This window comes from Leguminivora glycinivorella, chromosome Z (genome assembly GCF_023078275.1).
Source record: "Leguminivora glycinivorella isolate SPB_JAAS2020 chromosome Z, LegGlyc_1.1, whole genome shotgun sequence".
In the NCBI taxonomy this organism is placed as follows: Eukaryota; Metazoa; Arthropoda; class Insecta; order Lepidoptera; family Tortricidae; genus Leguminivora; species Leguminivora glycinivorella.
This window is the reverse complement of record NC_062998.1, coordinates 15,505,125-15,517,988: the sequence shown is the minus strand read 5'-3', so window position 1 is coordinate 15,517,988 and position 12,864 is coordinate 15,505,125. Positions and strand designations below refer to the sequence as shown.

At 37.7% G+C, this 12,864-nt stretch overlaps 1 protein-coding gene across 1 annotated transcript in view; it reads left to right on the top strand.

The window, feature by feature from the left end:
• The first annotated feature begins 10,981 nt into the window (after nucleotides 1-10,981).
• Nucleotides 10,982-12,864, top strand: part of LOC125241758 (potassium voltage-gated channel unc-103-like) — a 52,645-nt gene continuing 50,762 nt past the window's right edge. Inside the window, exon 1 of the mRNA XM_048150374.1 lies at nucleotides 10,982-11,122. Within this exon, the coding sequence (XP_048006331.1) occupies nucleotides 11,057-11,122 (66 nt within the window). The 5' untranslated portion in view covers nucleotides 10,982-11,056. The remainder of the gene's footprint in view (nucleotides 11,123-12,864) is intronic.

The following is a 12,864-nucleotide window of genomic DNA, read 5'->3' as shown; positions in this document are numbered from 1 at the left end:
ATAACAGTTTTAATTTGGGTCAGTTTCGCTGCGTCGCTGAACCAAATAATACTTACATAAGTAGGTAAAGAAACCAGAAGAACTCATTATAATTTTTATAATTTTAGTGTGTGTAAAATTAAGCATTTTTATACATCATAAAACAATAGAAATATAATAACCGTAAATTTGATTAAACCTTGGTATAATACAGAGTGGGGCCTGTAACAAAGTCGAAGAATTGAACTGTAGGCTATTTTCCTTATACTGATCAACATTTGTTCAGTGACTTTTAAAAACTATGAAGTCTTTAAATTTTTAATTTTTCATACAAAATAAATATTAGCTTCAATGTATGCCATTATTGTTGTCATTGACGTTGTCTGTCACACTTTAGACTTAACAGAATTCGCAATACATTACCTCTTAGAAAAAACTTTCAAGGGTGATAAAAATCAAAATACAAGTTATTTTTAAAAGTCGCTGAACAAATGTTGATCAGTATAAGGAGAATAGCCTAGAGTTCAATTCTTCGCCTTTGTTACAGGCCCCACTCTGTATAATAAACTATTTGACACACCAAGAACGAACCGATTATTTTTTCTTAAACCGCTCTAAGCCTTTGCGGAATCAGTGCCAGATTAAGCCAGCACGGAGCCTATATCAAATCCACCCAAAAAGTGCTTAAAATCCTACCATATCTAATTATATGTATATGTACATAATAAGGTGCAGACAGTACAATCCAAGTCTTGAATTGCCTTAATATAAATAACCTTGTAATTGTCTTAATACGGATTCCATGATTTTATAGGAATTTGGCTTTTAAAATGCTACTTTAATGCCAGTGCTAATTTGCCACGATTACCACTTAGTTACGATTGTTACGAACACAATGGTAGGCCTTTATGAAAAGGGCATTTCTCCGGAGACGCGTTTTACGTGTTTGGGGAAAAACATTAGAATTAGAACTGACCAATAAATCTAAATTTTTCAGGTATGATCTTGAGCCTCTGTTCTATTTGGTACACAATTTGAGGCGAAGCCGAAAATTGTTATTAAGACGCCACGAGTTTTTTTTTGACTCAGTTAAACACCGTTGCATACAATACTTTTTCTACGACCATGCAACTTTTGAATAGTTTTCTAGAATAACTTTCTTGAAATTCGCACTGTTTCCTATAAATATTTTGACTTGTCCTCTGCAATGTTTCTGCAATCACCCTGTCGCTCGCACTCCCCCGCGCCGCCGCCCGCCCCCTGCCGGCGCCCCGCGGCCCGCTATATCCCTTAAAGGCATCCTAACAATGCTTTAAGAGCTATATCATATGCGTGGGTGCGCGGGGCGCCGGGCGGAGGCGGGCATCTTTTATGTAGGGTTTTAACGATCTATGCACGACACGGTAAATGACGAATAACAACACGAGAGTAGAAAAGGCGACGTTGCTAAGAGAATTTTTAACACACCCCACTGCGGTCCATGGACCGCAACGTTGTCAGTCGTCTCCAGGCCCTTGCAGTGCAGTGACGTGCCGTGATTCATTTACAATCCACGTGAATAATGCGTTCTTGTGTGCTTAAAAATTGTTCTAATCACTCGAAAAAATCAAATAAAAGTCAAGGTGTGACATTTCATCGGTAAATTAAACAAAATCTCGTCTATAATATTTTAAGATTGAATATTCTACAAACACGCGAGCGGGAGCGGACTGCCGCCATTTTGGTGACGCAATCATAGACTAGAAAAAGTTAACCGCGCAGATGTGCCATTTACATTGTTCCTACTAATGTGTTTCACCTCTAATATATTTGCGAAATATATATATTTCTATTTGGAAAATTATTAGGTAACTACTTACTACTTCATGAATTATGTTACTATAATATTAAAAAAGTTTATTTGTTTATAAATTGTTAATATTTTTTGAGTGAAATTGTATTTGTAGCACGCTCACTTTTTGCAGTTTTCTTTGGCCTGGTCATGAAAAAAGGGAACAATGGATACGCTTTATCCAAAAATTGTGCTGAGGAAACTTGGTGATCAACTGACCACACACATATTGTTCATTCATTGTATTTTAAAGAAGAAAATAAGTACAGCACAATTATATTATTTTGTATTGTTTAAGTTGTAAATAAGTAGTAGTAGTAGTAGTAACTCTTTATTGTACAAAAACACATAAAAAAAAGCATACATTGAGATGCGAAGTACAAAGGCTAACTTATCCCTTTGAGGGATCTCTTCCAGTTAACCTTTGAGTAAATGAGAGAGAAAACTTGAAGAGGGTAACAAATTCCGCAATTTGTACAACATGGTACCATAAAGACAATGGGCAAATAATATATAAATCAAGAATATTATATACCATGGATATTGCGTGCCGAACATTACGTTGAAGCCAGAAAATTTGACCTTGAATTACGTCACGCCGGTCTTGCATCTCTTTCTTTAGGGTGTCCATGATTAAGCATACATTAGGGATATCCCGCGGAATTTGACGTATTACGTTTATACGACTGATTAATTTTGTAACTTATTAAATTCAAATCCGATCAATCGTTTTATCACGAAAGTGAACATCCATCCTCACAAACTCAAAAAGTAAGGTACATTAGGGCAATTCCGAAAGTCGTCTAATTAGGAAAGTCGCATAGAAATCACCATTATTTCCGTCATATCAAGATTCCCCTTTCGGAATTATCTGAACATTTCTGTCATTCGGAATTACTCTAATGCACCTTACTAATTTGTCAACCGCCAATAAGGTCCATTTCTATACCACTCTGCAGTTACTTTGCCTTACGCCACAAAATACGGTACAGTTTTTACCAGTGGTAAACTACTGGGATTTTTTTTTCAGAACCGTTCCAGAATAAGAGCGTGGTGAGTGTTGCAACACGAGGCTTAAAATATAACTTTTCTTTTACTGACACCTGTATTTATTAAAAAATGTTTCAGTCACTTTAAACTATCACAATAATATTTTGGTAGTAACTACTGGGAAAACTAATCCCAGTAGCTATCAACCCCGGTGTGGTAATTAACAATGTGGGGAAAATCCCAGTAGTTAGGACAGGTAAAAACTTGGTGGTAACTAGTGGGAATAGCCACAAAAATATAAGGGAAGTATTTGTCAATGGGGAAATAATGAAATACTAGGACGTTTTAAAACAGTATCTTTATTTTTAAGCGCCGCCCCAAATCTCAAAGAAGGTGGTTCTCAATTCGTACGTATTTCAATTCTCTTCGCATGTATATATATATATATATATGTATCTCAACTTAATGTTTATGCCACGATATCTCCGTCGTTACTGGACCGATTTTTAAAATTTCTTTCTGTGTCATAATCTTCAGGCTTAAAGTGCAAATCTGCAAATTGTCGAACGCTCTGAAACATTTCCTTTTATCGGTACAATCGACAGCCAACGCTGCCTCCTTCCTTCATCTTTTGGAACACTGAAAAGTTTAATATTATTCATGTTAATTGTAAAGACATAAACAATAAAGTTGGTATTATTATACTGTGATATGAACTATGAACATAGAAACCGTACCAAGTTGATAGATTTAGCTCCATTCAATAAGAGTAAATACCATGCAAGAAAAAAGATTGGTCACCCTAGTCGTAAAACCACACATAGCATTATTTTTCTTTAAAGGTCATATTTATCGTTCTAAACCTATTCGTGGGAATTTTGATATAATTTGAGACAATGAAAACAATATAATGATAAGAACTAACCAAGATTACAAGCAAAATAGCAGAAAATTTATTGCCAGCGAGGTTTATGAACATTTTGGTAAAATAAGTACTTACTTGTGAAATTTTACGTCGGATTTCGGTTTCCATTTACTTCCACAATGGTTCACTATGCAATACATAGCGCAGAACTTAAGTAAATCGTCGAAAAACGTTTATTTCGCAAAATAAATATCTGAATCGGTGAATGACTTTTGACAATTCTGACATATCGGGCATATTTTTTTATTATTAGTGTTCCCATAGTACGCAGGAGGTAAATACCGGAGAAATAAGGTTTTTGATTGAGTTTTTTTTCGTATAATACAAAGAAAAGTAAGTCAATTTGATTGAAGAATGTTTTATACGTTTTTTTTAGTAACTAATCTGGCAATACATCACAGTGTCGGAAAGAGATAGAACATAGGAGTAAAGGTGAATGAACCTGGCTTCAACTCATTGGTCGGCACGCAAAATCCATGGTATATAATATTCTTGATATAAATAATCAATAAATAAATAAATACACATACAGTAATAGGATAAACCTAACTATAAATAAATAAATCATTTTGACTAGAATAGCCGTATTTTAACTAAATGTAAAATTCCCATTAGGCAGAATATAATAATGTGTCACATCTGATGGTAGACCTACTCTATGCGTAAATGGCCGCTCCCCCCACCCCACGCATTTGTCAGCATGTGCAGTGTTTTCGCTTGGCAACGTCGCCTCTAGTACGTAGTACATATACCTCAATGATTTTATGCAACAGGCGTTTAAAGGAGGTCAAAAAAGACGAGTGGCGTGGGTAACAACTTGAGGCGAAGCCAAAATTGTTATTGACACGCCACGAGTATTTTTTGACTCAGTTAAACACCGTTGCATACAATACTTTTTCTACGACCATGCACTTAGTTTTTAATAGTTTTCTTGAATAACTTTCGTGAAATTCACACTGTTTCCTGTATTTTGACGCAAAGGTTTGCACTGTCAGCTCAGCTGCCCAAAGCCTTCCCGAGCACGCGCGCAGTATCGTTATAACAATGCGTTGCCATGGTTACAGAGCCAAACAATGCGTTTTCAGTTTTTTCGATACTGCGCGCATGCGCGGAAGGCGGCGGACGTTGGCTTTGGGGAAGAGACTTTTATGTAGGGTTTTAAAGATCTATGTACGACCCTGTAAATGACGAATAACAGTTCGGGAGCAGAAAAAGATATTAAAAAAACATGTCTATGGTTCACATGTTATTTTTTTCTGGGTTGTTAGTTGTTACCAATGTAACGCAGTAGTACGTTAACGCATTCACTGGTAACAAAAGCATAAAAAATTATACGCGTTCGTTCCTTACATCCAGTGCGTTCAACGCACAGACGCGTTCATAGTATATGTGGTGACTTTCATCCAGTGCCTTCGACGCATGTATGAGTTCTGCAATTTGAAGTGTTCCAGTATTAATTAGTATGAATTCATTTAAGCGTTGGCGGTACTAGGTATATTCGGTTGAACTCACATGTGCGATTGGAGCACACAGCAAAGTGTGACACCTGGTGAACGGCCAGGAAAAGAGAGTGGCAGTGAATTCGTTAAAACCCAAAAACACACTGCTACAAATGGGTTTTTCGGGAATAGACTATTATATACTTATCTTGACTTCTTTTATGTAGAGTTTTAAAGATCTGTTGTCGCACAAATAAATAAAACCAAACAATATATATATTTTAGGCAGTGATATATTTAAGGTTTATTATGTTTTGAGCCGATTTGTTTAAATCCCGTACGGAAGTTCGTAACAAAGTTCGCAAGCAAGCCGAACAGTTCCGAGTTTGCCCCAGCGAAGGTAACGAGTTTGATGGTTTTGTACGGAGCGCCACTTTGTTCTGAACCTTCGTGCTGGTAACATATCTTGGTTAAACATTGTATTTGCTAGTAATAAGAATATTTATTAAAAGGCATCTGTATCGTGAGCACTTGTTTGATTTAATAGATCTGTGCACGACCCTGTAAATGACGAATAACAGTACGGGAGTAGTAACGTTTTGTTCGGAAACATGTCAGGTGCCGTAGCCGAATGGCACAAACGCTCACGAAACGAAACGCTCGTAGATATCTATCTCTATCGCTCTTGCGTATTGGCGCGACGAGCCAGACTACCTTTCGCGGCGTTTCGTTTTCGCTTCGCGTCGGAGAAATGCCATTCGGCTACGGCACCAGAACGTTTTCACATTATCCAATCCGATATCGAATGTGATCGGATATCCCATACATTTAAGCCGCCATCTGATTTTTGCTACTGAAATCCTTCCTACATCCGATATCGGATCGGATAATGTGAAAACGCACAGACGTATGGTACGATGCTCCATCTTGCTGCATCCATGTCCTGCTATTATATCCTTGAAATTCTTGCAAATGCGGTGGCAAAAATTCTTGCGATATCTTCAATCATCATCATCATCACCATCCTCCTTGCTTTACCCCGGCATTTGCCACGGATCATGGGAGCCTGGGGTCCGCTTTGACAACTAATCCCATGATTTGGCGTAGGCACTAGTTTTACGAAAGCGACTGCCATCTGACCTTCCAACCCGATGGGTAACTAGGCCTTATTGGAATCAGTCTATTAGTTTATTAGTTTTTTTATTAGTCTTTGCGATATCTTCAATATTCCACTGAAAGTATCGCAAAAAAGAAATACAACTAGTTAAAATCTTAGTCCATATCGATTACATTACACCTGCACTAGTAAGTAAATGTTTAATAAGCAGGGGGGTTACCATGACGTACTAAAGACGTTCAGTTTAGGTTGAGAAAAAGGGACTCAGCTATAGCAGTTACATAGATCCGTCCCTCTCTCTCAACCTAAACTGAACGGCTTTAGCACGTCATGGTAACCCCCCAGTACGTTGTCAAGGCTACGTACAATTGGCGCGATTGCGGCTCGCAGTTTTGCCAGAACAACAATGCAGTATAACTTTCTCAACACCCTTGCTCATAATGTGGATGTGGATATTGTTGAACCGATTTTAGGCTCATACTCCAAGATATTAAACACACTAGTGCGTAATTAACGATTTTTATTTTTTTATTCCTACTTAACTTATTCACATTAATTTAGAATAATTATATTATGCCCCATACTGTCATCTTAGCCATTAATAATATTTTGCATTATGTAATAATACTGAGTTTTTTTTTGTTTTATTTAGTTAATAGTATCAGCTCAGGTTGTAAATGGAGTGAACGTATATAATTATGAATGAAATATGGTAAATAACAATACATGACTACTTTTATAACTTACCGATAGAATGTTTCCGATTTTCTTTGCGGAACTTTAAACCAGTTGACACGATACTAAACTATTTTTAATGACAATTGTAGATAAATTACCGTTCCGTGGTTTGACGTATAACAGAAATCTGCAGTTCTCAGAGAAACCGAACTGCTAGTAACAATTCTGTCCTTCTGGTGAAAAATCGTCAAATTTCAGACCGATGTTGTTCTAAACGAAGTAAAGTGATGGCCTAGGTATTTAATCTTCTATTTATATGTACATATATCGATAACCGTCATATACACTGGTTGATCTAAATACAGATATTGTACATTACATCAGAGGCCGGGAAAATGAGGATTTCCGGCCAAGTGGGTATATACCGGATAGGGATACGAGGCCGGGAATCCGTTTTCACGCCGAGGCATGTATAGTGCTTTTCTCAAACATACAATGAAATAAAAAAAATGCTCTAAAGGACAATATTTTATAAAAAAAAAAGTTACTTTGCAGGCCTAGGCCTAAAAAATAATATGAAATCCCTTTACAGTCCTCTCGAGTTGTTGCGCCCAAAAAGCGATACTTCCCAGCCCATTTTAAGGAACGTAAAGACAATATTTCATTGCATGTTTGAGAAAAAGTAGGTTAGTAATATATCTTATTATCCTACACAATCTGTAGATATTTAATGCAATTTAATAAAATTACAGAAGGACTGTAATATTAGACTTATACTGACCGGGATATACCTAGACCGTGATTACCTTTTAACATCCACCCGCCTTCGTTAGTTTTCCGTGATCATGATGCATGCAACTGCGTCGAAATATCGGGAGCTCGACAAAAATCAAAAAGGTAATCACGGTCTATATCCCGGTCAGTATAAGTCTAATGAAAATAACCGTGATTCATTCAAAACTCTGACTGTAATATTTACAAGTTTTACAACATACCTAGTCATATTTTCTAAAAGGATTTTTGTTTCCAAATGTTATACGCTCTCTTACCCCGTGCCACCTTTCCGTAAATGTAAACTAATTAGTAATGAATATTAAAAAAATAGTCCAAGGCCTTGTGTCGATACAAAAAAGTGATGGTGTTTATCGCGGCGATGGTTTCAGCGGTGCGGTGGCAGCGAGTAAGGGCATGCGGCTGTGCCCCGCGGCCCGCTCTGCCCCTCCCGTCTACAACCCTCATTCTACCACAGTTAAACTTAAGCCGTTATCTTCTTACAATATTGCAACTCATGTATAAGTACTGCCAAAACTATTATTTTTAATTAATAAGAGCGACATGAATTAACATTTTGATTACGATTCATATAGCGCTAGTGGTCTGTTATGAGTAGATAAATATATTGGGTTGGTAAGAAAGTAATGAGCGAATCATAACCAATATTGTAATTTTTATTTAATTTATTATTTTAATCATTTATCAAAAATATAACGGCCTTCGTTATCTACTACTTGTCTCGTTCTGGTAAAGAATGAATAGCATCGGCGAAGAAGTTCTTAGGTTTAGATTCAAAAAACTCAGCTATGTACTGTCGTAGATGGGCTTGATCATCGAACTTTTTTTCATTCAAGGCATTGCTTAGCGATCTGAACAATGCGTAATCCGTAGGTGCCAAGTCTGAGTACGGTGGATGAGGTATCACTTTCCAACCTAGCTCCAATAGCTTTAGCCGAGTCACTTTTGCAATGTGTGGGCGAGCATTGTCGTGTAAGAAAAAAACTTTAGCATGCTGTGGACGATTCTGACAGATTTTTTGGTTTAAATTTTCAAGCTGATTACAGTATACTGATGCGGTAACAGTCATTCCACTTGGTAGGAGTTCCCAGTGAATAATACCATGAATATCCCACCAAACGGACAGCATAACTTTTTTCGGGTGAGGCTCTGTTTTTGGTGCCTCTATTCCTTTTTCGTTTGGAGCTAGCCACTGACGTTTGCGTGTGTGATTTATATATAAGACCCATTTTTCATCTCCAGTGATGATGGTCCAACCAGTTGAATGTGCGGCGAAAAGACAGAAGTTGTATGCAGATATCGGCACGGTGGTTTAGTTGATCTCTATCAAGTTCGTGCGGTATCCAAACACTGTATTTATAGTTTTTTCCCAACTCGTGTAAATGTGTTTCTATGGTGACATGAGAGCAGCCTAACTCGGTAGCAAGAGTACGACTCGTTAGCCTCGGATCTCCTTCAATTAAGGTTTTTAATTTGGCTACATCAATCTTCACCGGTCGACCAGACTTAGGTTGATCTGATAATGAAAAGTCGCCACTACGAAACCGCTGGAACCATCGTTTCGCCGTGGCCTCAGACACAACTTCAGGAGCAACACGCTGACATATATAACGCACTGCTTCGGCGGCTGAATGGCCAGACTGAAATTCATATAGTAAGCAATGCCTTACATGCACTTTTAATTCGTCCATTTTCTTCCTTATATTAGCTCGGCGACAGCTAGTGAATGACTGACGAGAAACTGTGCGACTCGCCCTTTATATACTTTCGACCATAGAAAATTCTAGAACTCTCTCAAAAATTTTATGTGGAATTCAATCGATCGCTCATTACTTTCTTACCAACCCAATATTATTGGGAACATTAGTTGAGATGTGTGAAATGTTATTCGGTGTACATAGCAAGTGGAAATGTCGCTGTGCTGTGGATAGGGAGCGAGCAGCACAGGCACGGGCGGTCGTGTCGGGCTCGGGGGGCGCGCGGCGGCGGCGCGCGGCGGCGGCGGCGGCGCGCGGCGCGGCCACCGCAGTATGACGCGGCTCGCGAGTCGCCCGCCCGCCCTTACTCGTGCGATTACACATAAACATTTACCGACCGGACTTTAAACGATACGACCTTATATTATAATCATCATGTTGCCTACAATTTTAGTAATAGTGCCTTTACGTTACATACAACGAAACATTAGCTTCTCGAGACAAGTAAAAGCTCGTAGTTAAGTTATCTTGTGAACTGCGTCTGGTACGTAATCTTTTGTAAAACATGCTGCAGACTTAAGAAAGTTCAGCTTGGTGGCAAACTCTCTGTAAACAATGCTCATAATTTAGTAAATATCTTAACAGTTTAATAACTACCGGTATTGTTCTTAACTAAGTTAGGTATACTTAACTACGAAATAATTATTGATCATTTCAACGAGCTTTTATTAATGAAAATGATGATATATCAACCTTGTTTTGATGCTGCTTTAACTTAACATTTCACATTCATCATCATCAATAAAAATAAACAAATAAGTGTGTTAATTTAATATAATTACAGAAGAACAAAGAACATTGTTTACAAGAAAGTAACGTAGCAACACACAATTAATTATTTAAAATTATCAAATCGATAAAATAATATTGGCTAAACGTTAAAGTTGGAGTTTCGTTCCATGATTGCCATAGCCTCAAAATTAAAATATCTACACTAATACTCAATATTTATTACTACGTCGGGATAAGTGGGATAGTTACAAGGTTCCAAAATGGTGTACCCATGAAGCAAAATTCTCGACAAACGTAAGGTAGATAATTCCACATCAGAAACTAAATGAAAAATTCCATAACGCACTGTACCTATAACATATTATACATAATAATATTTATTACGGGCTTAACCGTACATGTGGCGGAACTTTGCCTTATCGCCCACTCCATCTTCTATTTTACTTAATATTAGTTCCACGAGAACCGAACTCCGTTGACCTCAATTCGGTGACTTAAGATTTTTAGGGTAAACTGTGATATTACGTAAAAATAAGTAAGTAATTACATATAAAAACTTAACGAGTGTGAGACAAGTTACGATCACGTCCAGAAAGTCTGAAGTGGCATCGCGGGTGGCTGATGCACCTACACGAAGGCTTAGTGGTTTTTTATTAGTTTAAAAATGTAATAATACTGCAACGTCGTTACAACGAACGCAATTCATATAGTTCACAAGAAAAACATGAAAGACTGCCTAAATAAAAATATCACATGAATACAATACTGTATTAGCCTAGAAAACATAAGTAAGGAACCCGACGATCAGTTGTGGTCATGGAAAACGGTGCCTTAAAATATGGGAGCAACAACAACAATAACGAGATCGCGGAGGAGAAGGTGGTAAGTACAATTATCTATAGACACCTAGACGGTCAAGCAAATATTGTCACAAAAACAGGAGCGAAATTCTAATTTTTGCGATTAACCTTCGCCCCTATTTAGACTTTCAATCAATTTTTGAATGTTATGGCTACATCGAGGAAGGCATCAAGGCACGCCCTTTATGAAGACCACTGGCCGGTGAGCCCTGCATTTTTCATATTGCCGCCATTTTTTACTGACAAGATTTGCTTGACCGTCGTTAGGATGTTATATTAAATAATACTTTTTTCTACTCCCGAACTGTTATACGTCATTTACACGGTCGTGCATAGATCTTTAAAACCCTACATAAAGGTCTATTCCCCAAGGGCTTTGTTCAAACACTACCTAGACAAAATTTAGATGCCTCATTTATTTGTGAACTACCTAACCATCTTTGGCAATATACTTATGTATTCATTACCATGACAACTAATTATAATTATGTACCTTTAGACTCACCCAGATCCCACAGTCAAACTGTGTAAACAGTTTTGGGGGACATTGTATTTACATTTAAGTTTCTATGTAAGATGTTTTATTAAATAAATAAATAAAAAAAGCCAGTGTCCGCCGGCTTTCCGCGCATGCGCGCAGTATCGAAAAAACTGAAAACGCATTGTTTGGCTCTGTAACCATGGCAACGCCTTATAACGACACTGCGCGAGTGCGCGGAAAGGCTTTGGGCAGCTGAGCTGACAGTGCAAACCTTTGCGTCAAAATACAGGAAGCAGTGTGAATTTCACGAAAGTTATTCAAGAAAACTATTAAAAACTAAGTGCATGGTCGTAGAAAAAGTATTGTATGCAACGGTGTTTAACTGGGTCAAAAAATACTCGTGTCGTCTCAATAACAATTTTCGGCTTCGCCTCAAATTGTTACCCACGCCACTCGTCTTTTTTGACCTCCTTTAAACGCCTGTTGCATAAAATACTATTATGCAACCGGTGTTTAAGCAAGGTCAAAAAAGGCGAATGGCTAATAAAAACGCTAAGAGTATATTTTTTGACTCAATTAAACAACGTTGCATGTTGCATATGATCCTTTTTCTACGGCCATGCACTTATTTTTTCAATAGTTTTCTAGAATATCGAATAAATTTCTGGAATACACACTGTTTACTGAATTTTGATACAAAATTTTACGGTTTACGTGTCTAGTGGTGTCTATAGCTCAATATGTTTTTTTAGGTGAATGTGTGACTAATTAGTTAAGTTGGTAGCAATGTAAAGTGGTAAAGTTTATACACGCAGGACGTTTTTTAGGTGCCAAAAACAAACAAATCAATGCGTTTTTAGGAAATAGACTAAGTATCAGACTTATCTTTACATCTGTAAGGCTTAAAGACCTGTGCGCGGCCTTATAAATATCAAATAAAAATACGGGAGAAAAAAAAAGTTCTGTCTTAGAAACGTCAGGTTGCTAAGGGAAAGTTATAAACGAAAGTGTTCTACTTATGGTCGGCTACTCGTAAGATAGGCTACGTCACGCAGCCGACGCTCGGCGGTATCGAAGAGGGATGAGCACTGAACGAGGCGATTAGCACGCCACAGTTCAAGGACGCGCACACCTCGCTGGCCTCGAACAGATTAACCACACTACAACATTGCATAACACCACTTTGCATTGATTTCTTAACAGTTACGAACCGTAACCCTTTACACTCTTGGTTGTCTATTGTTTGCCCGACAGTCATTTAACATAACATTCATATGCCCGAA